The sequence below is a fragment of the Lonchura striata genome, chromosome 2, assembly GCF_046129695.1.
Source record: "Lonchura striata isolate bLonStr1 chromosome 2, bLonStr1.mat, whole genome shotgun sequence".
Lineage (NCBI taxonomy): Eukaryota > Metazoa > Chordata > Aves > Passeriformes > Estrildidae > Lonchura > Lonchura striata.
In genome coordinates this window covers 79,261,465-79,286,275 of record NC_134604.1, presented here as the reverse complement: position 1 = coordinate 79,286,275, position 24,811 = coordinate 79,261,465, and the positions used below count along the sequence as shown (strand labels likewise).

The window sequence follows — 24,811 nt, the reverse complement described above, 5'->3', positions numbered from 1 at the left end:
GCATAACGCTGCCTAGCAACTTATTCCAAGTAATGAAACGTTAAGTGGGGAGGAAGAGACAAAATAGGAAGAGTATTATTTATAAGCACATTTATTCTTAAATTGTCTTGCTTTACAAATTTTTTCTCATGAAACATCATCTGACTGCTATCAAAAACTGCAAACACTAAAATTAGGTGCTTAAATTTACTGGTATTGCTAATGCTGGTAATACATGTAAGTAGTGTTGGCAGGACTGCATCTGTAATCCCGAAGCCAACTCCCTAACTGGCTTATTAGTTTTGGTTGCCAGCATCAAATAGATATAATTTAAAGGAACCTAATACAATTGATGCCATATACTTTCCTTCAGCTTTCTGGGGTATTTTGCTAAGGGCTTTGTCTTTCAAATCCTATTCCACATATCTACTATCTCCAGAAAGTTATAGGCTCACATTCCCTACCATACAGTTTAATTTAAACATAAATTTCCCACGAAATTTTTTTTTAATTTGTTCAAGAAGATAAAATACAGATTGGAACATGTCAACCTGATTTACAGAAACAATTTTCCAAGTATTTCTTCATCTGTTTATTTGAGGTATCTCTTTCATAGACTCATTTAGGCTGGAAAAGACCCCTAAGACCATCTACCCCAACAAGTGAAGACATTTTTATGAATTTATTTCACCGTGGAGCTCGAGACTGGGTTTTTACATGGCTCTTCAGCAATTTCAAAATTAACCAGACCACCCAGTGAAGCAGGGGCAAAGAAGTTCGCCAGCACTAAAAAACGCCCTAAGATGTACAAACAGGGTGGTTTCTTACCAAAATAAATAACCTATCCTAGCACTTGAAAAACATAAAGAAGAAATTGAAAAACAAACCCCAAACCAGCCAAGAACCAAAAAAGCTGAAGCCCGAAGTAAAGCCCCACAAAACCGCCGCAGCAAGCATTGCCTCGGCCAGCGCTGCTGTCGGCAGAGCGCAGCGCGGCTCAGCCCGAGGGACCGCCCGGCGGCTCCGTCCCGGGCCGGGACCACTCGTGCGTTTCGGGGCGCAGCGAGCACAGTTCCAGGCCGCTGTGGGGGTGTTTTGCGAGACGGGACCGCCGTGGGGATCACCCCCGGCGGCGGAGCCAAGCCACCTCTGTTCCCAGCCGGGCTCTTGAGCAAGGCGAGGGTCTGTTAGTTCCGAGGCGCCCGTGCGCGGCCGGCACCGTCTCCTCCGCACCTGCTCCCTCCCCGCCCGCCCCCGCCGCCGTTGCCGAGAAACTGAACGCGGCCGGCGCCGGGCGGGCCCCGCCGCCCCGATCCATCGCGGGGAGGGCGGCGTGCGAGGCCGGCACGGCAGCGCAGCGCCCGCACAGCCGCGGGGCCGCTCCCGACCGCGCCATGAAGGGAGATGCTGGCGGTAGGTCGGAGGCGGCGGGCGCGGCTCGCTCCGGGAGCTCGGGGGGCCCCGCGCCTCCCCGCCCTCCTCCACGGCCCCCGGGCGCCGGCGGCCGCCGCGGCCGTGCCCGGAGCGCCGCGGCTGCCAGGGAAGGGCCGGGCGCGGCCGGCGGCGCGGCAGGGGAAGGGGCGGCGGCGCCCTCCGCATCGCCCGGCCCGGCCCTCCTTGCCCCGCGGAGGGAGGGCGCGCCCCGGGGGCCTTCCCCGCGGCCCGGGGCCCTCCGCAGCCTCGCCGCTGCGGCAGAGCGGGGCCGAGGGCCGGCAGGCCTCTTCGGGGGCGCGCGTTTAGTGGGGTGGTCGAGGATGGGGACGGGGGTGGCCGCGGAGCGGTCCCTCCCCGAGGGAGGTTCAGCTGGTTCGCAGGGGCTGCGGGCTTGGCGTGGTTGGAGGGAGCGATGTTCCCAGGCCTGGACTACATCTGTTCAACCTGCAGTGTCAGGGGTTCGTACATCGAACAGAGAGAGATGCCTAATATTTTTTTGTTATTGGCATCTATTTATTTTAGTACTCTTAATAAAATCAGAGACATATTTCTAGAAAGGATCAAGGTTTCTGATGGCCTTAATGCGCAAACGTGGCTTTTGAGTCATCTATGATTTGGTAAGGTAACTGTTGTTGCATCCAGGCAAATATTTACACCCAGAAAACACTAACTAAATGCTATTTGAGTCTTTTGTGTTTATCTTAAACATCAATTGCCTGGTTCATTTCGTTGTTCCTTTCCGCAGCAGCCCCATTCCACCTGCCCTTTGAGTGATCTATAGAGAAATGATACATATTAACAAAGAACTATGCTCTTGTGCTTGAATCACAAAGCTGAAATTTCTTAACTTCGGGAAGGGAATGACAAACCACATCTCTTCGAGTTGGTCTAACTGGATGCTGGAAGTCTCCGGCTGTCTTCAAGTATATACATATGCCTTTGGAGACTTTTAGGAACAGTTGGGTTTATTTTCATTTGGTGGGTCGTTGGCTTTTTTTTGTTTTGCTTTACCATCTGAGCTTGGTAACTTTCAAAACTGTAACAATTGGCATATAATTTCTGCTTTTTTTCTTCTTGTTTGGTGCATTTGTTTTATTTTAATCTGAAATGTGGTCCATCACACTTAATTGAGCTATACCACCTGGAAATATAACTTAAGCTGTTTTGACTTATTTCTAGTTCCAGGACACTGCTGGTACCATAAGCACTATGTAGATCTGTATGGCATTCATCCAAACCTATCTTTGAGTCAAAGAGTTTTTGTGTCTTAAACCTTCACAGTAGAAGATGAATGCTATCACACTGTGTTGTAGGGACTATTGGGCTGCTGCACCTAGCCCTAGAAGACTTCTAAAGACAAGAATGTCTTCTTGAGGCATGAGTACCTCATGATGAGATAGAATTGGTTCTGGCTTCTGGAGAGTTTGGTTTTCTCCCCACCTGCCTAGGTATTTAGGAGTTCAGTTTGTTACAAATAAGATTTCTGATGTGCTTATGAATAAACTAGAGGTATTGCATTCAAAAATATTTTTTACCGTGTTACTAATAGAATGCTTCCATGATTGTATCTCCTGTAGGTTTTGAGCACAAAATCTTTTGGGGATAAAGAGAAAAGTCAGCCTAATGTGGGTGTTAGAGGCTGAATCATATTTTTTTCCCCTTTCAACCTTTCTCTGTTCTCCCTTTCCTTACCTTCATAGCATCTTTTATTTCAGGGGAAATTTCCTGGATTGGTTAAATACTGCTGAACATCTTGCTAAACTACAGTTGCAAATTGTCTTGATTCTACTAGGTAACTTATCTTTCCTTTCTTTATTGTCTGTGATATTTTCATCTCTTATCACTTTTTTATTTCCCCTTCATGGTGAGGACAATCAAGTAGTGAAACAAATTGCTCAAAAAACCTCCTTTGCTGGAGGTTTTTAAGACCAGACTGGAGTAACCTGAGCAAACTGCAGTAGCTTGGGCTGTCACCAGAGTTGATACTGCTTCAGCAGGAGGTACGATTGGAGACCTTTTGAGATCATAGAACCAAATAATGGTTTGGGTTGTAAGGGACCTTAAAGGTCATCTAGTTCCAGCCCCGCTGCTGTGGGCAGGGACAACTTCCACTAGACAAGATTGCTCAAAGCCCTGTCCAGCCTGGCCTTGAATACTGACAGGGATGGGACATGCACTACTTCTCTGGAAAACTTGTTTTTGTGCCTCACCACCCTCACTGTAAAGAATTTCTTTCTAATGTCTAAACTTACCCTCTTTCATATTAAGGCCATTTGCCCTTGTCCTGTTGCTATGTATACTTGTGAAAAGTCCCTCCACAAGGACTGTAACCCCCTTTAGATACTGGAAAACTTCTCTGAGGTCTCCCTGGAGCTTTCTCCAGGCTGAACAGCTCCAACTCTCTCAGCCTATCTTCAGAGGAGACGTGCTCCAGCCCATATTTGTTGCCTCCTCTGGACTCATTTCAACAGGCCCTGGACCTGGGTCCCTGGAGAATCTAGGTGTGGTCTCACAAGAGCAGAGTTGAGGTCCTTTCAACTTGAACTAACTTATGATTCTATGAAAAAGTTTTCCTTTCTTTTTTATCTTCTCTCCAAAATAAAGCCTTTGCGTACAGTACAATAAAGTACCAGAGGTTATGGTGCAACTTCTAGGAACTGCCCTGCAGCAAAGGCATGTCAATAAGTTTGTTTCAAAGGGAAGGTAAGAGGATAAAAAAAGAAAAAGTCTTCGTTCTGTTTTCAGGACTTCGAAGTTTAAGGTATATAGGCATTAACTTTTTTGCTGGCAGTTTCTTAAAGGATATAAAAGGAAGAATTTGTCAAGGAATGATGATCTAGAATATTTCAGTTTCTTTAATAATTATTTTAGCAAAAATTGTAACAAATCTAAAAGAATATGACCACCATTTATTTTAATTTTTATGTATTTAAATGGTGAGAAGATGGATATACAAGGTTGTAGGCATACTAGCGTATAATTAATGATACAACAAAATCATAGAAACATTAAAATAATCACTTAAGCAGGCATGCTGCCATCCATCTGCCTACAGAGAAGCTCCTTTCCACCTGTGTATCATTCTGAGAAGGAATTCCTTCCTTTAAAACCTTGAAAAATTGATCCACAGTACTCTGAGCATGTTACTGAATGTGGGGTATTATAAAGAGAGTATAGGTTGCTCCCTGAATCCACTCAATCAATGACCTGGCACTGCCTATCCCCTTATGTTCATAAAGGACTAAATACATTTTCCACCTGGACATGGGTTATGCTGCAAAAGAAAATTCCAGAACACTCCAGTTTAATCCAGCATGATTTTTACTAAGGACCTTGCTACGTGTCTTTTTGTTAGCAATGGACTCTGACATATATCAACTACATTGCAGTTGACACATCCTAGGTGAGAAAATAGTGGGGAGCTGGCCCACAGTCCTAGTGAACTTTCAAAGTAAACCAGCTGTTAAACTGTAAAAATGTATTTGGGAAGGAAATACATTGCCATTGGTATTTTCGCTACATATGATTACTGTGCATTCAGTGGCCATCATTACATTTTAGCATTATATCAGCCATTCTGAAAGTATAATTGTAGAACTTGGAAAGCTGTTGTGTTGTCCAGTCATGCCAACAACCAGCCTGTTAGGGGGAGGTGGAGGGTGCTCACCAGTCTTGGTTTCCACTGAAAAGCAAAAGCTGGCTACTTGTACAGGAAGTAGCTGCTTCATGCTTGGATGTGTTCCACCTTTGGGATACATGGGGAGCTATGACTTTGAAATGTGAACTGCTCTTTACTACAAAGGTCACTTTGGTGTACCTGGATCTCTATTTTGTATGTAAAAGAAGTGTAGTGGAATGTGATGTAAACATAATTTAAAAAATCATCTTCAGTTATTCTGGCTTTTTGGTTTGTTTTTTTTTTTTTTTTTTTTTTTTTTAGTCAACTAAATCTCTTAATTTAAAAAAATGTGGAAGAGCTAAGCAATTCTATTTAAAATTTAAAAGTTTTGTTTGTGGCATCATCACTGCACCATGTACATGTATTTGTAGTTTCTTCAAAATTGTATATTGCAGATGTTAGAAGGGTTAAAGTAAAAAGAACAATATTATGTGATGGTAGCAGTAGACTGTATATCTGACTCACAAGAGATCTGCCTTTTATGCAATGAGATATTTGATTCTGCTTGCTGGGTATTATTTTGGCGACATCTGAGAGGAAAAATTTACATATAAGAAATAAATATTGTAAGAGCATTGTCCTTAGCCACCAATAATGGAAAAAACAAGAATTGCATTGAAAGCGAAGAGCTGAAGTCTGAACACCTGTCTGTTTTCAGGCTAGATGTTATTACATTGGTAGCCTCAAGAAATTTTTAAACTTTTCACAATTGTGAACCTCAGTCCTGGTATTTTTGGTCTGAGATCCTGTTAGTACAAGATATCAGTCATTCTTTCTTACATGTATCCAAATGATTTGAAAATATGAATGTAACTGATTTTTAGAATATTTCCTTTAGTGTATCTTCTTTGTGAGCAAACAGCTTTGTTTTTAATAAATACTAAAGTTTGGTCAGTTATTAGTAGTATATCATGCTTAAATAACAAAGAGATCTTTCAGAACTATCTTTCAGATATTTCATCAGATACAATAATGATACCACACAGAGAAAAAGTACTGAAATAAGCACTTACTTGAAATTAGTTATGAGTTAATAGCATCTGTGGTGGAATGTGCTGTGTGATCGTATCCACTTGAATACTGTCTTTACCTTTCTAAAATAAATATATCTATACTGTTATGCATGCAGCTTACTCACTTAGATTTTTGCTACATGAAAACAAATGCTGAAATGCCATTTAACTGTACCCATACCCAAAATCAGGGATGGAAGAATCTGTGGATGCAGGGAGAAGGCAATAGAGAGGCAGTGTCAATTTGCAATAAAGGAAAGGAGAAGGCTCTTGATGAAAGAATGGGAACTTAAATTTTTTCTATAACCATGTCATGCATAGTGAAGTTAAGAGCAATCACTTTCTTTAAGGTAGCCTGTACTTTGGGGCTTTTTAAATGTATGGTATGGAAATGGGGTTTTGTCATCATGCTGTGTGTATGGGTGTTCACATCATCTTCCTGTCACCCATTTTAGCTCTCACATTTCTAACTATTGTCTTCAAGTGTATGTGCCACATTCTGTGTCTGTGCTCTGGGAGAAGCTGGAAGCAGAGTTGACATTTTCAAAGAAGAGAAAATTGAAAAGAATGCTTGTTGGTGGCCTGCCTTTGGAGGACATTCAGGCAGTGCTCACATGATCTCAGGTGACAAAATCAATAGCCAGTGAGAAAAAAGTATGTTGGAAGCCAGGCCTTCCAAGGATTTATCTGATTTTTGAATTCTCTCTCTGTAAGTTGTAGGTAGGAATATCTGCTTTGTTTTCCTGTTGATATTTCTGTGAAGTCATTTTTCAGCTGCCTTCTTTGTTAGCCAGAGCCTTTATAAGCATGTTTTCCTGACTTTGTGATAGAGATCTTTTGAGCAGATTATGCTATATGCAGTGAGCTTGCTTTATAAGTGAGACTCAGATTTCTCAGCTTTTGATGCTGTGGAGGATCAGCTACTTTTTAAAATTTGTCTTTTGATTTTTTTTTTAGGAACTGCATATTTCCATCAGGAGTGTCTTGCACTTTGTGGGAATATTGCAAACTGGGTTATACCTTCTTCTGACTCCTTTTTTTTTCCGAAGTGCACAGTGGGTCTTATGTTCACCCCAACCATTGTCCTGGCACACTTTCATTTTAGCAGAAACTGCAAATTTAGTGGATGGGGGTGGTTTGGAAAGTGTAGAGGTTGCAGAACATGCCTTCAAGTTCAGAGATAGAAAGGAAGAGAACAAGGCTGCCCTAATGGATCTGAGGGGCTCAGAGTGTGAGTAATTTTATGTTTAGTTTTATTCCTTTTAATTTGCCTTTTCTTCTAAAAATAGAGGGGAAATTTAAAAGACAGTACGTTGCTCCCTGAAAAGGCTGACATCTGCAATGTGAATTTTCATTGCTGCTATAAAGAAGGTACTGCAAAGAAATATGAAGTGGTTGTAGCTCCATGATATTTTCCTGTCTTAAGAACCTGTCTTTGCCCTGCACCCTGCATTGCAGCTAGAAATACATCCTTGGAAATGTATTAAGCCTTTCACATTAATAACAGGTTGTGATCAAAGAAAGACCTAATGACGTATGTCGGAATCAACGCAGGAACTGCAGGGGTGGATTTGTATCAGGGTTAGGGAGGGCTACATCCTCCCCATTGGCACAGCTTGGTGTGCTGCTCGCTGCATGTCACATGCTGGAAGGAGTTCGTGCACAGCTCCCCTTCTCTTCATCCTTCAGCTGGTTCATCCCTGAAAAAACAAGTGCAGAAGGGATTAGTAGTCCAAGGGTTGAAATTCTTTACATACATGGAAGAATTCCAAAATTGCCGCACACAGAAAAAAACTAAAAGTAGTGAGAACAGCAAAAATAGTTGCATAAAAGCTTGAAAGCAACTATGCTGTAGTTTGAATAATCTTGCTAAAGACCATTTACAAAATATTGGTTTGTCATCTTTATTCTGAAATTTTGTGTGCATTTCTGGTCATTTCAAGTAGAGAAGTAAGCAAACTAGTTCTTTTATTCCATAACATTTCCTCCCTTCCATTTGGTTTTATATACATGGAAATTTGTTTATTCAAGGCTGCATCTCAAAAACAAGAATTCTAATTTTTTTAGTCACAACACTGATTAGCTGAGTTGGTCAGAGCATGGTGCTCGTAATGCCAAAGCTGTGGGTTTGATATCCATATGTGCCATTCACTTAAGAGTTGGACTTGATGATCCTTCTGGGTCTCTTCCAACTCAGAATATTCTGTGATTGCTGTGATTTAAGTATGTGAACTGAATCTATTATGGACATTTATTATGAACATCTAAAGTGCATGTTACTTTCTTTGCCTGAACCAAGAACAAAGAAAGAGGCACTGGGTAAAAGGAGAAGTGTGAATTTTATTAGAAGGGTATGGCTGATCTTCCACATATCAAATATATAAATAAGCAATACTGAGAAAAGCATAAAAACAACATAGTTTTTCTAATAGACTGTTGATAATTATTTGTTTTTTTACCCAAATGGACATAACTTGTTATTTAAACCGTCATTTATTAAAAAAAAAAAAAAAAAATCAGTAACTGGCTAAATAAATATCAGTTTTTCATATCCTTAACCTTTTCTCATAATTATTGATTGCACTTATTAATTCTCTGTATACTGCTACATCTTTTCTTAAAAGCTTACTAAAGCACAGTAATAGCTATTACCAGAAATAGTAAACATAAAATAATTATTTTGTTATTTCACTGATTAGCTTTTGAGTAACAATTTACAAAAGAACATACTTGTAAGAAACATTTAGTAGTTTTTTTCCTGTAAGGTTTTGAGATATTCAGGTCCCAAGGCATTGCAGTAACTTCTTACCACTATGCTAAATGTAGCCATTTGAAGGTTTCATGACCTCAAAAGGCACCCTAGCGGCTCTGAGACTTGATGGATTTCTGGTTGTGCTTTGGTCTAAGTAGAGAAAAAAGGTCAATCCATTACACTGGGAAATAAATGGGAGAAAATGGGAAAAAAAATCTGAAAAGGAGGAAGTTACAAAACAGAAGTGGGAGCATGAAACTTGAATATGAACATGGAGAAAGCATGCAGCCTCTCTGGATATTATTTCATTCTTCATTTGCTAGAGAATGTTTATTAATATATAATATTCATTTTAAAGTATTTGCATATTTTTAGTGACAGCTTACCAGTTTTACTTGTGCTAAGATTGCTGTGAATGACCATTTAAAATGAATATAGGTGTCAGAAGTTGTCCCTTATTTTGTGCCCTTAGATTCTTCCTGTTTGTTTTTAAAAATCATTTATTACATAATGTCAGCTCCTCCAGCTGGGAACATTAGTATAAGATCTCAGCCCTGTTATTGTGTGGTTTATACAAAGACCAATGGTTCCGACTTGGTCTTACAGAGACAGGAACCAACCTCCTGCATCTGAAAGAGAAAAGAGAGGAGGGGTAGACTTTGAGGTACTTGGAATAAGATTAAGGGTTTACATTTGCCATAACAGCTAAAAAGAAGATGCAGACAAGGATGCAAGCATAGTGTTTTGACATAAAGCAGCAGCCCATGGGATTGAAAAGGCTAGCTGAGACCAAGCACACGGGCAGCTCTGCAGTCCTGAGCCTGCTATTGCCTCTAGCTAATCGGGACCAATGTTTCCTGTGTTCCTGTCAGAGAACGTCATTGTGATACTTGTGGCTGTAGTTACCAGGGGCTGCAGTGACAGCATAAGGGAGCAACAGAGTTAAACTGGAAAAGAGCAAGATTTAGGTTGGACACGAGGAAGAAATTCTTTAAAATTAAAGTGGTAAGACATATGAACAGGCTGTTCAGAGAACTTGTGATAGCCCTATCATTGAAAAGTGGACAGGGCTTTCAGCAACCTGATCTAGTGAAAGATGTCCCTGCCCATGACATGGAAGTTGGGTTAGATTATCTTTAAAGGTTTCTTCAAACTCAAACCATTCTGTGAATCTATCTTATGCTAGTTTTGACAAACTTTTGGTTGTTATAGGGCAGTGTCACCTACAAACACTTGGTTCAAAGTAAAGGTCCAGAACAAGGTCCCAGGATCTTGCTTTCTTCCTCCCCAACTTTGCTGAAAAAAAAATAAATCTCTAAGGGGTTGTAATTAATGAACAATAGAATTGTATTTCATGGACAGACAGCTACTTCTCAGGAGAATATATCTTCCTCAACTGTTTTAATTTCTTTAGACACTGGGGTTCATGAACTGTCTGTGGGAAAGTCAATACTAAGATCTAACTCAACCTTGCTGCTGTGCCCTAGTTGTGGCTCACATGGCTGAGCATTCAGAAAGCTCAGTCAGTGCCACCCATGCAGGACTGTCCAGATGCAGCCTGACCTTGTGGAAACAACACGTTTTCCTCAGTCCTTCCATATGCCAACACATGCCCAACAGACAGCCAGCTGGCTGGCTGTTGGATAGATAATTGTTAACATCAAAAAAAGTATTAGAAAAATACATGTTGATACTAGTATATAGCAAAAAGGCTCTTCTGATTTCGGTAAATAACATTAGCATCTATTGGCTGCTTAACATTGTCTTTTTGCCTTTGGCATGTTGGGATTTATCTTAGCCTAGTGTAATAAATGGAAATGTCAACATTTAATTAAATGGCTCCAGGTGAAATCTGCCCAATGATTATTCTCTGTTGAAGTTCACAGCAATAGCATTCTTTGCAGATTAGAACAAATTTTCTGTCAGTGTTGCTAAGGTTTTGGTAATTGTGTTGCATACCTTTGTGCAATTTTTTTGTAGACTAACAAGTGTCATGTCAGTGATTTATATTTAATAATATCAATATCCTATTAATCAGTAAGTACAAAAGAAGTACACATGAAAACAAAATGCTTTAGGTTATTTATAAAACAGTTCAAAATGCATTGTAAAATTTCTCAAGTGAATTAATGTTTTCTGTCTTTTTTTTCAAGGAGGTTTCACGATTATAGATAAGAGAACTTAAGTTCAGGATGCTAAAAAGGAAACAGAGTTCAAGGGTGGAAGCCCAGCCAGTTACGGATTTTGGTCCCGATGAATCTTTGTCAGACAATGCAGATATTCTATGGATTAACAAACCAGTAGGTATCTCTTTATGTAATTACTAATTTTAAATAACTTGAATTGTTGAAACATGACTTCAACAAAAATTCTGAATTAGATGTTAGTCAGAAACAAGTTTTGAGCTATAGTTGCTTGTGTACCAGTTAATTTTTAGAAAAAACATCAAAGACGAAATAAAATTGTTTATTTCGGCTGTTCCAAAATTATGGGATTGATGAATCAGTATTTTCCAACCAGTTCATCTGATTGATTCTTTTAAAACAGCCATCCTTTCAAGGTCTCTGGTTTCTAATCTGTTCATTGAAATTACAAGTTCATAAAATGAGCTTTTGAAAAGGATGTTAAAGGAAGGATTTTGTTGCTGAAGTGGTAGCCATAAATAAGCACTTTTGATTTTCAAATCTCTCCTTTAATCCATTTATGAATATAAAAGTGTTGTTATTTTCGATGTTTATTTTGAAGTACAGGTCTCATTTTTCTCATACCATTTAACCTAAAACCTGCCTTGAGAAAAAGAGAGGTGTAAAAGTGTCTGGCAACTTGAAACTGGGGAAAATTTCATTAGGAGTGCAGCTATTAATAGCCTGTACAGTATTAAGAAAATGTCTTCACCATGTAAATATAGTTACTATGATAGAATTATTTGCTCAGGAGTGAGCATGGATTCAGGATTCCAATATTGTTAATGATTTCTAGTTTTGCAAAGAAGACATTTTCACATTTCTTTTAGTGTATAATTTTTTACTTTTTGAAAGCAGGAAGTAAAATATTCTGAAATAATACCTGTTCTTAGCGTTGCAATCATTTAAGGAAAAAATCATTGCATTTGTAGTAGGGATGCCAGGTCCTCTCAGCTTTGCTGCTGAGTTTTAACACCTAAAACTATTTAGCATGAGTTAATATATGGGTGTTGTCTGTCTGTTATTTAAGTAGAATGTTTGTATTGGTTGCTGTAATAAATTCAAAATGTCATTGCAGAAATATATGATGGGTATTTACCTGCATTTCTCATCACACAATGCATAAGGTTTTCATGGAATAATTTTTTTCTTCTCATGCTGATGGACTAGTTGTATATTGCTTAGTGTTTTAGTACTGGCATTTTACTGTGTCAGAGAACAAGTTTTGTATCAGCCACACTTTAATATTTATGTTAATTGTATCAGTTGAAACAAGGTTCAAAACAAAGTGGATGTTAACAGGATGGTGGAGATCATTCATAAGGTGCCTTCTGCTTCCAAATTATTAATCTGAGCTCAGAGTATGCAAATGATAGAACTATTCAATTCATGACAGATATCATTACATTTAAGTGAGTGAACAGTGAGCATTAAATTAGATGGCTGTTCTTGAGTCTTTTGGATATCAAAAAGCCTGAGGTTTACTGTAAATGAGTGTAGAATTTTTCCGCAGATGAAAAATGTTGATAAATATGCTTCAGGTTTTCTTGTTTAAAGTTTTTTTTTTTTTTTTTTGCTGAAGTATCTTTTCTTTTTTGTTGCAATCTTACATAGGTAAGGTACGACCTTACCAACTATGATTCATTATACTTGCCTGACTTCAAGGTGTTTCAATCATATTTTGATTTAAAAGGAAAAAATCCAACCCTAAATCTCTATATTGATACATTCTGCTTTTCAGTTACACCTCCCTCTCTGACTGGCAATGAGGAGTGGGACTGAGTCCTAATTAGTAATAAAAATGAACTGTTCTCCTATAGCAACAGAACTTGATTGGAACAAAAGTGAATCCTGAAAGAAGTAGCTGTCTGTGACATGGTCTCTTTTATATTTATTCTTTTTATATTTATTATTTTCATAATCAGAAGGATGTTTTTAATCCCGTGACTCTGATTTAAAAATAATTTCTTCTTAAGTGTTGAGCTAAATTTTTCCGCAAATATTTTATTTAATCCATCCTCCCAGCTTCAGCTAATTCTGACTATTGTCTACCCATAAATGTGATGGGTTGTCATTTGAAAAGAAATTGAATTGCAAGTGCCACAGAAATTATAGAATCCTTGTTCTAAGTTGCATGGCTCTTAATTTGTATTTTCTGACATATACCACCTCACTATCTAATAAAAGTATATACATGTCTATATATGTATAAGTAATTTAGGAGTGCTTATTTTTGGTTGAAGACCTTTAATATGTGGATTGTGATGTAAAAGGACACAGACATGCATTTGCAAAAGACTGCCAGGATAAGTTATGAAAGTAAATATTTGAGGTTTTTTGAACATCAAAGCAATCTTGTAATTTCTCATGTTTAGGTTTTGTTTTTGTTTTATTTTTTTTACTTTTTTCCAGTGGGTGCACTCTTTACTAAGAATTTGTGCCATCATCAGTGTTATTTCTGTGTGTATGAACACTCCAAAAACCTTTGAGCATTATCCGCCTCTCCAGTATGTGACATTTGCTCTTGATACTCTGTTGATGTTTCTTTACACTGCAGAGATGATAGCAAAAATGCATATTCGTGGGATAGTTAAGGTAAGCATTTGAACAGTATTCTCTGTATGCTCCCAGTGATCTGAATGTATGCTAATGACATTTGGTGTTTGTTTTTTTAGCATGCCATCTCTTCTTGCTATGATTGTTTTTAACTGCAGGCAACACCATGGTGTATAAACTGAAAAGATAGATGGATAAAGATGTAGCTTTACTGCATATTTAATTCCCTCAAAATATAATGCAAGCATTCATAATAAAGGTTTCCTATTGAGAAAACAGATAGTTTCATTTTATTAGTATAAAGAAATAAAATAAAAATAAGCTACATACACAATAGCATTAAAAATCTCTTGGTCCATTTATGGATTTAGAATTTTGATTTCCATTTCATATGGCTGGGTGTGTTGTTGTATGGCTACTTCACTTAAATAAGAACATGAGTCACTGTGAGCTAGTGGAGAAAGTGATCTTACTTTGAATATTTTTTACCTTGATATAGTCCACGTTGGTAAACAAAATACTTTTCTTATGATACGTCTAATGTTGTTGCAGGGCTAATTTGTGTAAGTGGATTGGAGGCTGCAAAATTGCAGAGTATTTTAGTAATTATTATTTGGTACCATTATTTTATTGATTGTTTCTCGCCTTCCACAAAAACATACACATTTGGTTTTCATGTATAAAATCCATTTGCAGACCTTACTGACAATCCAATTATGGCACTGCTGCACATAATAGATAATGTGTGTTGTTATCCTTGCTTTTAACTCCTTAAATGTCTGGTGACTCCAGAGACATCTGTACATAAGTTCTTAATTTTTTATAAGTTTACAGATAGCAAACTCAGAATAACTGAGGTATTGTGTCATCATACTTAATGAATATTAATAATGAAAATTTAATTGTCATTAATATTAATATTTTAAAAGTTACAGAAATAAGATGATTCTGAGAAAATTGTCATGGGCTGTGTAAAGCCAGAGTAATCCTTTGTGAAGTGCTGTTTCTTGCTGATACCTGAGCTCTTGTTCAGGATTATGCATGGGGATTTAGTGACCATCATGAACATTTGAACAGTGTGGGAATAAAAATATTACAACCAGTACAACCTTTGCAGAGAAAAGGAAATGTAGATATTAATGAAGAGAGAGAGGGGTGCCCAACAGAGTGACTTTTTTACGAGGCTTGATTTCTGAGCTTTTGTGTATGCAAATACCAACTTCACTCACAGTCAACAGCTAGGGGCCATGAAAGATATGCTGCTGCATAGCCTATTCTCTTTACTGGGTTGTCTAAATTTGTGGGTTTGTGAGAAAAGAATGTTAAGGATTGCTATTGTCCTTATGGACAATAAGGGCAGCTTATTTCAGCTTGCCAGAAATTACTTGGGAGCATCATATAGCTGGTACAACCTGGAATCCTGGATGACAACATTGTGGAGCAGGTCCTAAGGGAGATGACTCAGAAAGATGCTCTCCTTGATCTACTGTTGTCAGCAAAATCAATCTCATGAATGAAGTGGAGATTGGCAGCTGTCTTGGCAAGAGTTTGAAACTTCTTTTAACAGGAGGAAAAATGACAGCAAAACCTCAGATCTGGACATGAGAAGAGTAGACTTCAGGATGTTCAGAAAATTACTAAGTGAGGTCCCCTGGGAAAATGATTTTTGCAGATGCTGAGGTCCATCAGTTCTGGTCACTTTTTAAACATCATGTCCTAATGGAACAGGACCAGGCAATTCCCAAATGTCAGAAGTCAAGCAGACAAGGCAGAAAGCCAGCTTGGCTGAACAAAGTCTTCTCTTGGAAATAAAGAGAAAAAAGAAAGATGTGTGACCAGTGGAAGCAAGGTCAGGTGACAAGGGAAGTTGTGAAGATGCTGCTTGTTACTCTAGGGAGAAAATTTATGGACCAAAGATCAGCTGGAGTTAAACCTGCCAGAACTATGGGGGACAGGTTTTTTTTCAAGTATATTAATGGCAATAGGAAGTGTAAAAATAACATTAGCCCTTAACAGGATGAGAAGGATCACCTCACAAACAGGGACATGGACAAAGCAGAGGCATTTAACACATTCTTTGCCTCTGTGTTCAACATGGTTGATGGACCAAGGGGATCTCAGCCTCTGAGCTGGAGACCATGACTGTCAGAATGATCATCTCCCAGTTGTCCCTGAAAATGTTCATGATCTGCTGCTCCAGCTTTATCCGTACAAATCTATGGAGCTTGATGGGATATGTTAAAGAATCCTCAAAGAGCTGCTGATTTCATCACAAAACCTCTCTGATTTTTGAGTGGTCTTGGGAATCTGGAGATGTCCCAGATGACTGGAAGCTGGCGAATGTTGTCCTGATTTTCAACAGGGCAAAAAAGGGGCATCCCAGAAACTACAGACCTTTCAGATTCACTTGAGTGTCTGGTGTTGTGGAGAAGATCAGAGGTATTGAAAAACACCTGAAAGACAATGTCAGCACAGCTTTGTAAGGAGGAGGTCCTGCTTATCAAATCTGATTTCCTTCTATGAAAAGGTAACCCACCTAGCTGATCAAGGGCAGCCAGTAATGTAATATTTTTGGATTTCAGTAAAGCTTTCAATACTGTCTCTCACAGGAGTCATCTGGACAAAATGCCAGCACACAACTGGACAAACAGATCATGTGATGGGTGAGCATCTGGCTCATGAGTCAGGCACAAATGGTTACAATGAATGGGGTGACATCAGACAGGTGACCTGTGACTAGTGGGGTTCCAGAGGGCTCCTCAGCTCTGTGCTCTTCAACATCTCATTAATGAGTTGGACACAGGACTGGAAGGGATACTGAGCAAGTTCACAGACACTACAGAACTGGGAGGATCTGTTATCTCCCTTGAGAGCAGGGAGGACCTGCAGAGAGGCCTCAACTAAATCAGAAGCTGGGCAATAAAAATCCATATGAAATTTAGCAAGGGTAAATGCTGGACTCTGTACCTGGTATGGGCCAGCCCTGGATGTACAGTACAGACTGGGGAATGAGATGCTGGAAAGCAGTGCCATGGAAAGGGACCTGGGCGTCCTGGTCCACAGAAAGCTGAATATGAGTCAGCATTTTTATGCGTCAGTTTTGAGTGCTACATTATAGGAAAGATATTAAACTAACAGAGAGTGTCCAAAGGAGTACAACAAAGATAATGAAGGCCCTGGAGGGGAAGATGAGGAGTGGCTGAGGGCACTTGGTGTGTTCAGCCCAGAGAAGAGGAGACAGAGTGGAGACCTCACTGCAGTCTACAACTTCTTCATAAGGGGAAGAGGAGAGGCAGACATTGATCTCTTCTCTCTGGTAACTAGTGACAGACCTGAGGGAATAGCCTGAAGTTGTGTCAGGGGTGACTTAGGTTGGATATTATCGCCCAGAGGGTGTTTGAGCACTGGAACAGGCTCCCCAGGGAAGTGATCACTAGCACCAGCCTGACAGAGTTCAACAGGAATGTGAACAATGTTCTCAGGCACATGGCATGACTCTTGGGGCTGTCCTGTGCAGGACTGGGAATTGGATTTAGTGATCCTTATATGGTTCCCTTCCAACTCAGCTGATTCTGTGATAGACTAGACTAGACTAGAATAGTTTGAAGAGACCATTGGAAGGGAGCTACAGTCTAGTCCAACTGCCTGACCAATTTGGGGCTGACCAAAACTAGAAGTGTTTTGCTAAGTGCACTGTCCAAATGTCTCTTAAGCACAGGGTTTGGCCATCAACCATCACTCTAGGGGGTCTGTTATAGTATTTAACCACCTTTTTTTATGAAATGCTTCCTAATTACCAGTCTGAACCTTCCATGACACAGCTTTGAACCATTCCCACACATCCTATCACAAGGTACCAGGGTAGTCAGCGCCTCATTCTCCACTTCCCCCCTTCAGGAAGCTGTAGAGTGTTCTCTGAACTAGACTGACCTACAGTCCTTAGCTGCTCTGCTCAGGATGAACTTGTCTCTGATTGTTGTATTATGAGCTTGTCTTTGAAGCACGTCTGATGAGTCTGGGTACACAGAATTAATAGCTGTCTGGAGTTGGTCCCATTGCCTCAATTCATGTTACAAATGAATAAATAACAACACAGATAATTTCTTTTGCACACTGACATTTTGCTCTTCATTTATTAGATAAAAATACAGTAAAACAGATATAACCACTGTTATGCAAAGAGCTTAAGTTGAAAATGCCTGCATTTATTGTTATTTTTACAATTGAGGATTTGCTTAATACCTAATGTCTTGTAGCATTCATCAGTAAATATAATTACACTGAAATGGAGTACCTTCTTTGGTACCATTTGGGGAACTGTAGAATAACTTGGATGTAAGGGACCACCAGAGGTCACCTGGTCTGACCCGCTGCCCAAAGCAGGTCCAGTTAGATAATGTTGACATTGGCTTGGGCTGTCCAGATAAATCTCAGACTCCTTCAAGGATGAAGATTCCACAAGTTCTTTAAAGAGCTTATTCCAATGCTTGACCAACCTTATGCAAAAAATATTTCTGGTAATGCTTAATCAAAATTTTCCATTTTTATTTCAATGCTGTTCAGTGAATAATATCTTTTAGCTAATTATTTTACTTATTCTTTGGATTATTGTTTCTATGGAAAATATTAGTTTAATATAATTTTGCCAAGAGCATTGATCCATGGACTGCCAAAGATAGTGGCAAATGAAGTAAATAAGGCACTGCTTAGAAACTTGTTAGCATTTATTAAAAATGTTTGTATATGAAACATCTTTATATAAGGCAATTTTTTACTGCAATGTTGTAATTTAAATGAATTCAAGTCTTTTAGTGAGCATACTATCAATGAATGCATTGCCATATGGTTCTACTGAACTTTACCATGAATCAGTATTTCTGTAAATACTTGAGGAATTCAAATGCTAAAAAAACTTTGAACTACAATTAATGCAAAATTACAGTCCAGTGAGAAACCTAATTTATGGAGAAGGTAGGCACCATCCACTTTAGTCCTAATTAATTACAATGTAAGTATAGCTGAGCTAGAAAGATTTTGAAAATGTCTAATTAACACCTTCTGAGGACAAACGAAAAATACACTTTCTTTGGGTTCTAGGGTGTTTTGGAAAAGTAGTTTCTGAAACTGCTAGCCTTTTGTCTGTAGAAAGTGCCCCTTTTCCCTGTGTAAACTAAGTGACAAAAGAATCCAATACCTCCATCTAAATGTTTTCTTATCCCAGAAGGAAAGTTAAAGTGAAATCTTGCAGTGGTATTGTATCTTTTATTACTCGTGTTTCCTTCTGGGTTATTGTTGCTGGGCTAGTAAAATCTATCCAAACTTTGGGCTGCCCATGCAGTTGCTTTCACATGTCATGAACAAGTGAGCTAATGCTATTAATACATCTGTCTTTACTTTGAAACTTGTATCTGAAAAATTAAATTCAGGCTGTAATTTCATACTGATTAAAATATTGTTAAAAACAACATTCTAGGACAGTCTGGCTAATGTCTGTCTACATTGTAAAAAATACATGCACAAGCAGTAAGAATTTGTGAAGTTTTATATGAGATAGTGCTGTATCTCTCCCTCAAATCCACAGGGACAAAACGCCTGTGGAGCCCGGCCAGCTGGGCAGTGGGGCGAGTTGGGCAGAGGGAAGGAACTTCTCCTTGGATCCCGGGGGGCTTGGAGAAGCTCCCTCGTGAGTCCAAAGACGAGCTGGTCCCACAAGCAAAGGAAAGAGGTGCCCTCCCTCAGGATTAGTTCCAAAGTTTAATGAGAGCCTAGAGAGTTCCCAGGCCACATGTAGCTTTGAAAGCCCTCCCGAGAGAGGGAGCCCCGCCCAGAGCAGCCAGATATAGGGAGGATGGGGAAAACTGAACAGCCAACGGGGGAAGGACATGGGAGTGGCTCTCGGGGGGCAAAGGAGGGGAAAACTGGGGTGGACTACACAGGTACAAAGAGGGGATATGGAGGGATAAACCAATATGAGGGGATATACATTGAAAACACAACTCAACAAGATAGAGACAGAATTAGAGCATGTCAGTTTGTTTCTTAGGACATATTCTTATGCTTGCATTCTAAACAATAATCTTATATATTGAAGATTTTAAAAAAAATTTATATTGATGAATGATGGCTTGGGGTAGTAAATGTAATAAAAAATGTAATAGTGCATAGTTAAAGCTTACTGAATTAAATTTGACATTGGTATTTTCATGATCTTTTCAGTTCAGAATTCCACTTCCTTCAATTGATCCCATATTTGTTCTCAAGTTCTTTAGTTCCCAGAATGTAAACAGGGTTCAGTGACTCTTTGGTTCTGATTCCTGTCATGTTTCATGCTCCTTGGTCAGAAGGCGATTTGCAAGAATCAGTTGCATTAAGGAAGTATTGTCTGTCAAATGAAAGCAGATTCATCTCTCATTTTATCAATAAAATTTAAAGTGCCTTTCAAATTACATGCAGTTTGTCTAGTGCATAACTTAGTGATTGATTGACAGGCTTCTGAGAGCACCATGAAGGAACTACTCTTTGGGTCTGTCAAAATAGTTCATGAGTCAACCTGGAACTTAACTGACAAGTCTTACGGTCCCTCAGAATCAAAGCTCACATTGATGTGCCCACTCATATGTCACTTAAGAGCATGACTGTATGTGCTTGACACAAGTCTGTTTTCTGATTCAAGGAAACTTTCCAAAATTATGGCCTCCTTGAAAAAGGAGCTAGGGTGGAATTGAAGAAGTGAAGGATAATGCTCAAGCCTAGAACAGATGTGCTGCTAGATGGGCATCGGACTTCTCAAAGAAATAGGGCATCCTAACCTGTGACAGAAGGTCTTTATTTCTTTTAATCAGTAGAATGAAAAAATTACCTTATGCTTTCTAGTAATGCATCTCCTGAAGCTCATCTCACATGGGTATGACTGAGGTAAGGATACCTTACTTTAAAGGTATCTTTTACCATTATTAGAAGTATTTATTTTCACCTTGTTTATGGGGAGACAGAAATATTCCAGGTAAATTGCTTATTTTTGACACAGTTGCACTGGTGGCATAATGTATAATAAAATAATCAAAAAGGAAAGTGTGCCAAAAATTATAACAAAAAGAAACCAAGTAGCAGTTATCTCAGATGATAATTCGGCCTTGAGGGAATGAAAGATGAGTGCATATCATTTCATTGCACAGACACTGTTAGGGTATATGAAATTTTCTTCATTAGACTGCATCCTCCTTGCAGCTTCTAATCACTGTCATGATGGTATGAGAGAACCTACACTGAAATCATGTTGTGAAAAGGAGGCATGGTTTATCCTACTCCTCCATTAAGAGAGTTACATTGTAAAAAAAGAGGATAGAGTTCATTCTCCTGTCTGTTAAAAAAGCCTCTTTGACACTTAATGCTGAAAATGCAAATGTTTTTTTATACAACACAAGCACTACACTGAATTTAATAGAAATATCTTTTTTTTTTTTTACTGTGCAGTTGTGACACATGTCAGCTAACAAAGGATATTGCAAAAAGTCATATGTAATGGTCCTTAATATTTTCCCATTGTTAAAACAATTACATTTACAGCAAAACTTTTGTACTTACTGAAGTAGTTGTGAGTGGATTTGTCAGTCTTATTTCAGTAGTGCTGCATGCTCTTGACTGACTTCAGAACTCCTGCAAGGCGCAGAAGTGAATGGTTACACAATTAGCTTTCTGCATTCTTGGTGAATTTAGACAGGAACTGGAACTAAGCTTCTGCTACAGAAACAGTCACAAATAGATGGGAGCAGTTTAGCTTGCTTCTGTCTAGTACTAAAGACAACAAATTACTTAGTTAACTGAAATCAGTGGCTTTCCAGCATGTCGGGTGTTTCCAGGCAGCATTTGTGCTGTTCAGAGAAAACATTTTCCTCATAATTTCCTTGTTATTTTTCTGATAGGTGTTTTGGTTGCTGTAGTTGCTGTCTGTCTGCTCAAGAGGAGAGAATTAAGGATGCAAAAAATAGATTTTTTGACTTTAAATAGGAGAAGAAAAATAATATTAATCAGCACTAACTTGAGGGACTGCAATGGTCTGCAATTAGTTGTTTATGTCTAAAGTAGGCTCTTTCAAAGGATAATTGATCTGTTTTGGTTTTTTTTCCATTGATAGAAAGGAAAGCTTAAAGTACACAGGCTAACACCTCACCTGTCAGTCAGCAATTTCTCTAAGTCATATATTTACTGTCAGCGGACAGGTAGGCAGGTAGAGTATGCACACAATGTGATGCTAAATTCTCTTTTAATACTTGTGACATTAACTGAGTTATGCTTAAATGAACTTCTTCCATAATCATCCTAATTTATAAGTTTGTCTTATCAATTACAGAACTGATGGTTACTGCACTTGATTACAAGTTTCTCTTTTGAGTTATTTTCAGTAGTTTTAATATTAATTAACATGCCATTTTTACCAAACAAGAATGGAGAAATTACGGAATTAGTTTAATCTTTCTGATAAGTGATGGAAATAATAAAATTATGGTGAAACACTGTCAACTGGCTTACCAGCTTTTGGTAACTTTGTCAAGGGTGTTTCTGTTGCATTACAGACTGAAAATAGAAGATTGAAATTTTGAAATTAATTTTACTCCATTACTTTAGAAGTGCTGTATACCCATAGTTCATAAATGAATTAAGGATCAAGAAATTGTGTTATTTTCAAAGGTTGGATAATAAAACAGAATATGTGGCTCCTGTCATCCAGCAATAAGATGCTCTGATGTGCTTATGATAACTCTGCTGAAAGCTCTGTCTCGGGATGTGCAATTCACAAACAAAAGAGGGAACCTTGACCTTGAGGGCAGGGACATAACTAGTGGAATCAATGGCACAGATAAGAAAATCTTGAGATGCTTTGACTAAACAGAGTGAAGGGGTAAAAATAGAGAAAACTACATGCCTGTGGTCATAAAAAGCTCACAGAGCAAACACAAAAAAGACCATTTATCATAAGGTTTGAGCTTCTGTTTTACCCTATACCTTGTCATAATAAGATGAAAATTACTTATTCTTATGACAAATTATTTTACAAAAATAGATATATATTAAAATACATATATATATTTATATTAAAAAATTGAATTTTGTACTGTGTTGGAGACCTAGATATGTACTGCAGGTTCTATGCTATACTGTGTTGGCAAAGAATATGTTATTTTAAACTGTTTTAGAACTTAATACTGGAATATTTTAGTGTTGGAGCTGTGATTGTTAGTTTTAAATATTATGTAATATAAAAAGTATTTATATCCATTATTTGAATATGAGCATCTACAAAAGTTGATTCTTCTGTCTCACCTTTTTCCTCTGTTTATTGCTGCTTTGCTAAGTGTCTACGACCATCGTAAGGACATCTGTTCTCAGGATACTGGGATTGAGTTGCTTGTAAAATGCTCTGATGCTGTTTCCAGTCACAGGAAATTAAAGAAATTAAAACTGATTATCATGAGGAAAAGAAATTGGAAGTTGCCTGCAGCATGCTGCTAGTTGGGTGTTACTGCCTGTGGACCAGGGAAGGTTAGAGACCATGGTACTGGAATATACGCACCTGTTTCTATGGTTACTTGTGTCTGGTTTTATTGGAGTGTTTATTACAGGAAAGTAATGACTCATATTACACAGTGGGGCTTTTTGCACCATTTTTGCATTAACACATTAGGAAATCAAATGCATTTAAATTATTTGGTTGAAAGTACATAAGCAGTATTTCTAAAATAAAAATTATATTTATTATAACTGGTCAAGGGGTCATGGAAGTTTTAAGCGAGAAATTATTCTGGGCATGGATTGAATTATGTGCCCATATAAAAAAATACTTAGTGACTTACCATAGTGATCAAAATTTAACTAAAAGTTACTAAGAAAAACTATACTGCTCACTGAATTTCATAAGGTAGCTAGAAATATACAGACCAATTAGATTAACAAAACTTTACTTTTTTGGTAATGTTATTTTTTTCCTCTCCAATAGCACTTTAAAGGATTACTTTCTTGTTATTCTTCATAAAAACAGCTATTATTGAGGGATATTTTAAATATATTACTTCATGTTAGAGTAAAATGGTACATATCATGTAAAAAGCAGTGAAAGCAGCATACTGGATAACATGTTTTCAGGTAGCAAAAGAGGGAAATTAATTCCTAATGTGCCTTTCTGTGTTGAAATTTGCATTTTCAAGGAAGTGTGCTATAACTAAAAAACTCCATTTTATTTTATTTTACTCCCATGTTGTCTCCTCTCTTAATTTGAGAGGATCAAAAAAGACATGACAATAAACAAATCTTAATGTCATCCAAATCCCTGTTGAAGGGAATAAGAGCATTTCTGTGCAGCTGTATTTTCATGAAAATTATGAAATTTGTGTGGGGTTTTTAAGGAGATAAGGTGGATGTAAAATTTGATTTCATGGTATTTTGTTCTCCACCATTAATATAAATATGGATTTCTCACAGCAATACTAGGATTTTTGTTTCAATAAACTTTTTCTGGTCTCTGTAGTAAAAAAAATTATTCTTCGGCATTTTATAATGCCGATTACCAAATGATACAATCCTCTTTCTGGAATGTGCCTTCTTCTTATGTATTCCAACTCTCATCATTGTGGATTTTTCTTCTGTTGAATGAAAGCTCTGAGTGTCAATCATAAATCTGAGTTTTGTCATGTTAGATGAGACTGTTTGCCTATCAAAACTCCCTCTTCAGCCTCCAGGTGATATTTGATACTGCAAAGTAAAAGCTTTCACCTTGAAACATTTGGATCCCAGTCTGCCCATTGCATCCACCATAAACAGTGGAGCTAGGAGAGGGCAGAATACTGCTGAATGAAGCCCAGCAGTGTCTATTTCACATCACCTCTGTGAGACTGCAGAGTGCCTCCAAGAATGAGCAGATGTCCATACATGTGGAACTAGATGTAGAACTGGAGTTAACGCCAAAAAAATAGCATTTGGAGGAGATTGACTTAGATGCCTACAACTAGGGAACAGTCTGGGTTGGAAGGAACCTGAAGAGATGGTCTGGACCAACTTCTTGCTCAAAGCAGGACTCAGAGTTGTTAAGCCAGGATTCTAGGATATTGAGTCTTAAATATTTCTAGAAAAAAAATATGTTATCATATTGCAGATGATAGATAGATATGATTGTTCTCTCAGCTAGCTGGATGTCACTTCTGCCCTTGGATGAATCCTGGAG

General features: G+C 38.4%; 1 protein-coding gene across 4 annotated transcripts in view; it reads left to right on the top strand.

Annotated features, from left to right (window-relative positions):
• The first annotated feature begins 1,275 nt into the window (after positions 1-1,275).
• The window catches only part of NALCN (sodium leak channel, non-selective), a 231,773-nt gene continuing 208,237 nt past the window's right edge, over positions 1,276-24,811 (top strand). For 2 of the 4 annotated variants that reach the window (XM_021530247.2, XM_021530244.2), the window contains exons 1-3: positions 1,276-1,392; positions 11,011-11,157; positions 13,453-13,635. In XM_021530247.2, the coding sequence (XP_021385922.2) occupies positions 11,050-11,157; positions 13,453-13,635 (291 nt within the window). In that variant the 5' untranslated portion in view covers positions 1,276-1,392; positions 11,011-11,049. Of the gene's footprint in view, positions 1,393-3,113; positions 3,206-11,010; positions 11,158-13,452; positions 13,636-24,811 lie in introns of all 4 variants that reach the window. The other 2 variants (XM_021530245.2, XM_021530246.2) reach the window with 2 other exon arrangements.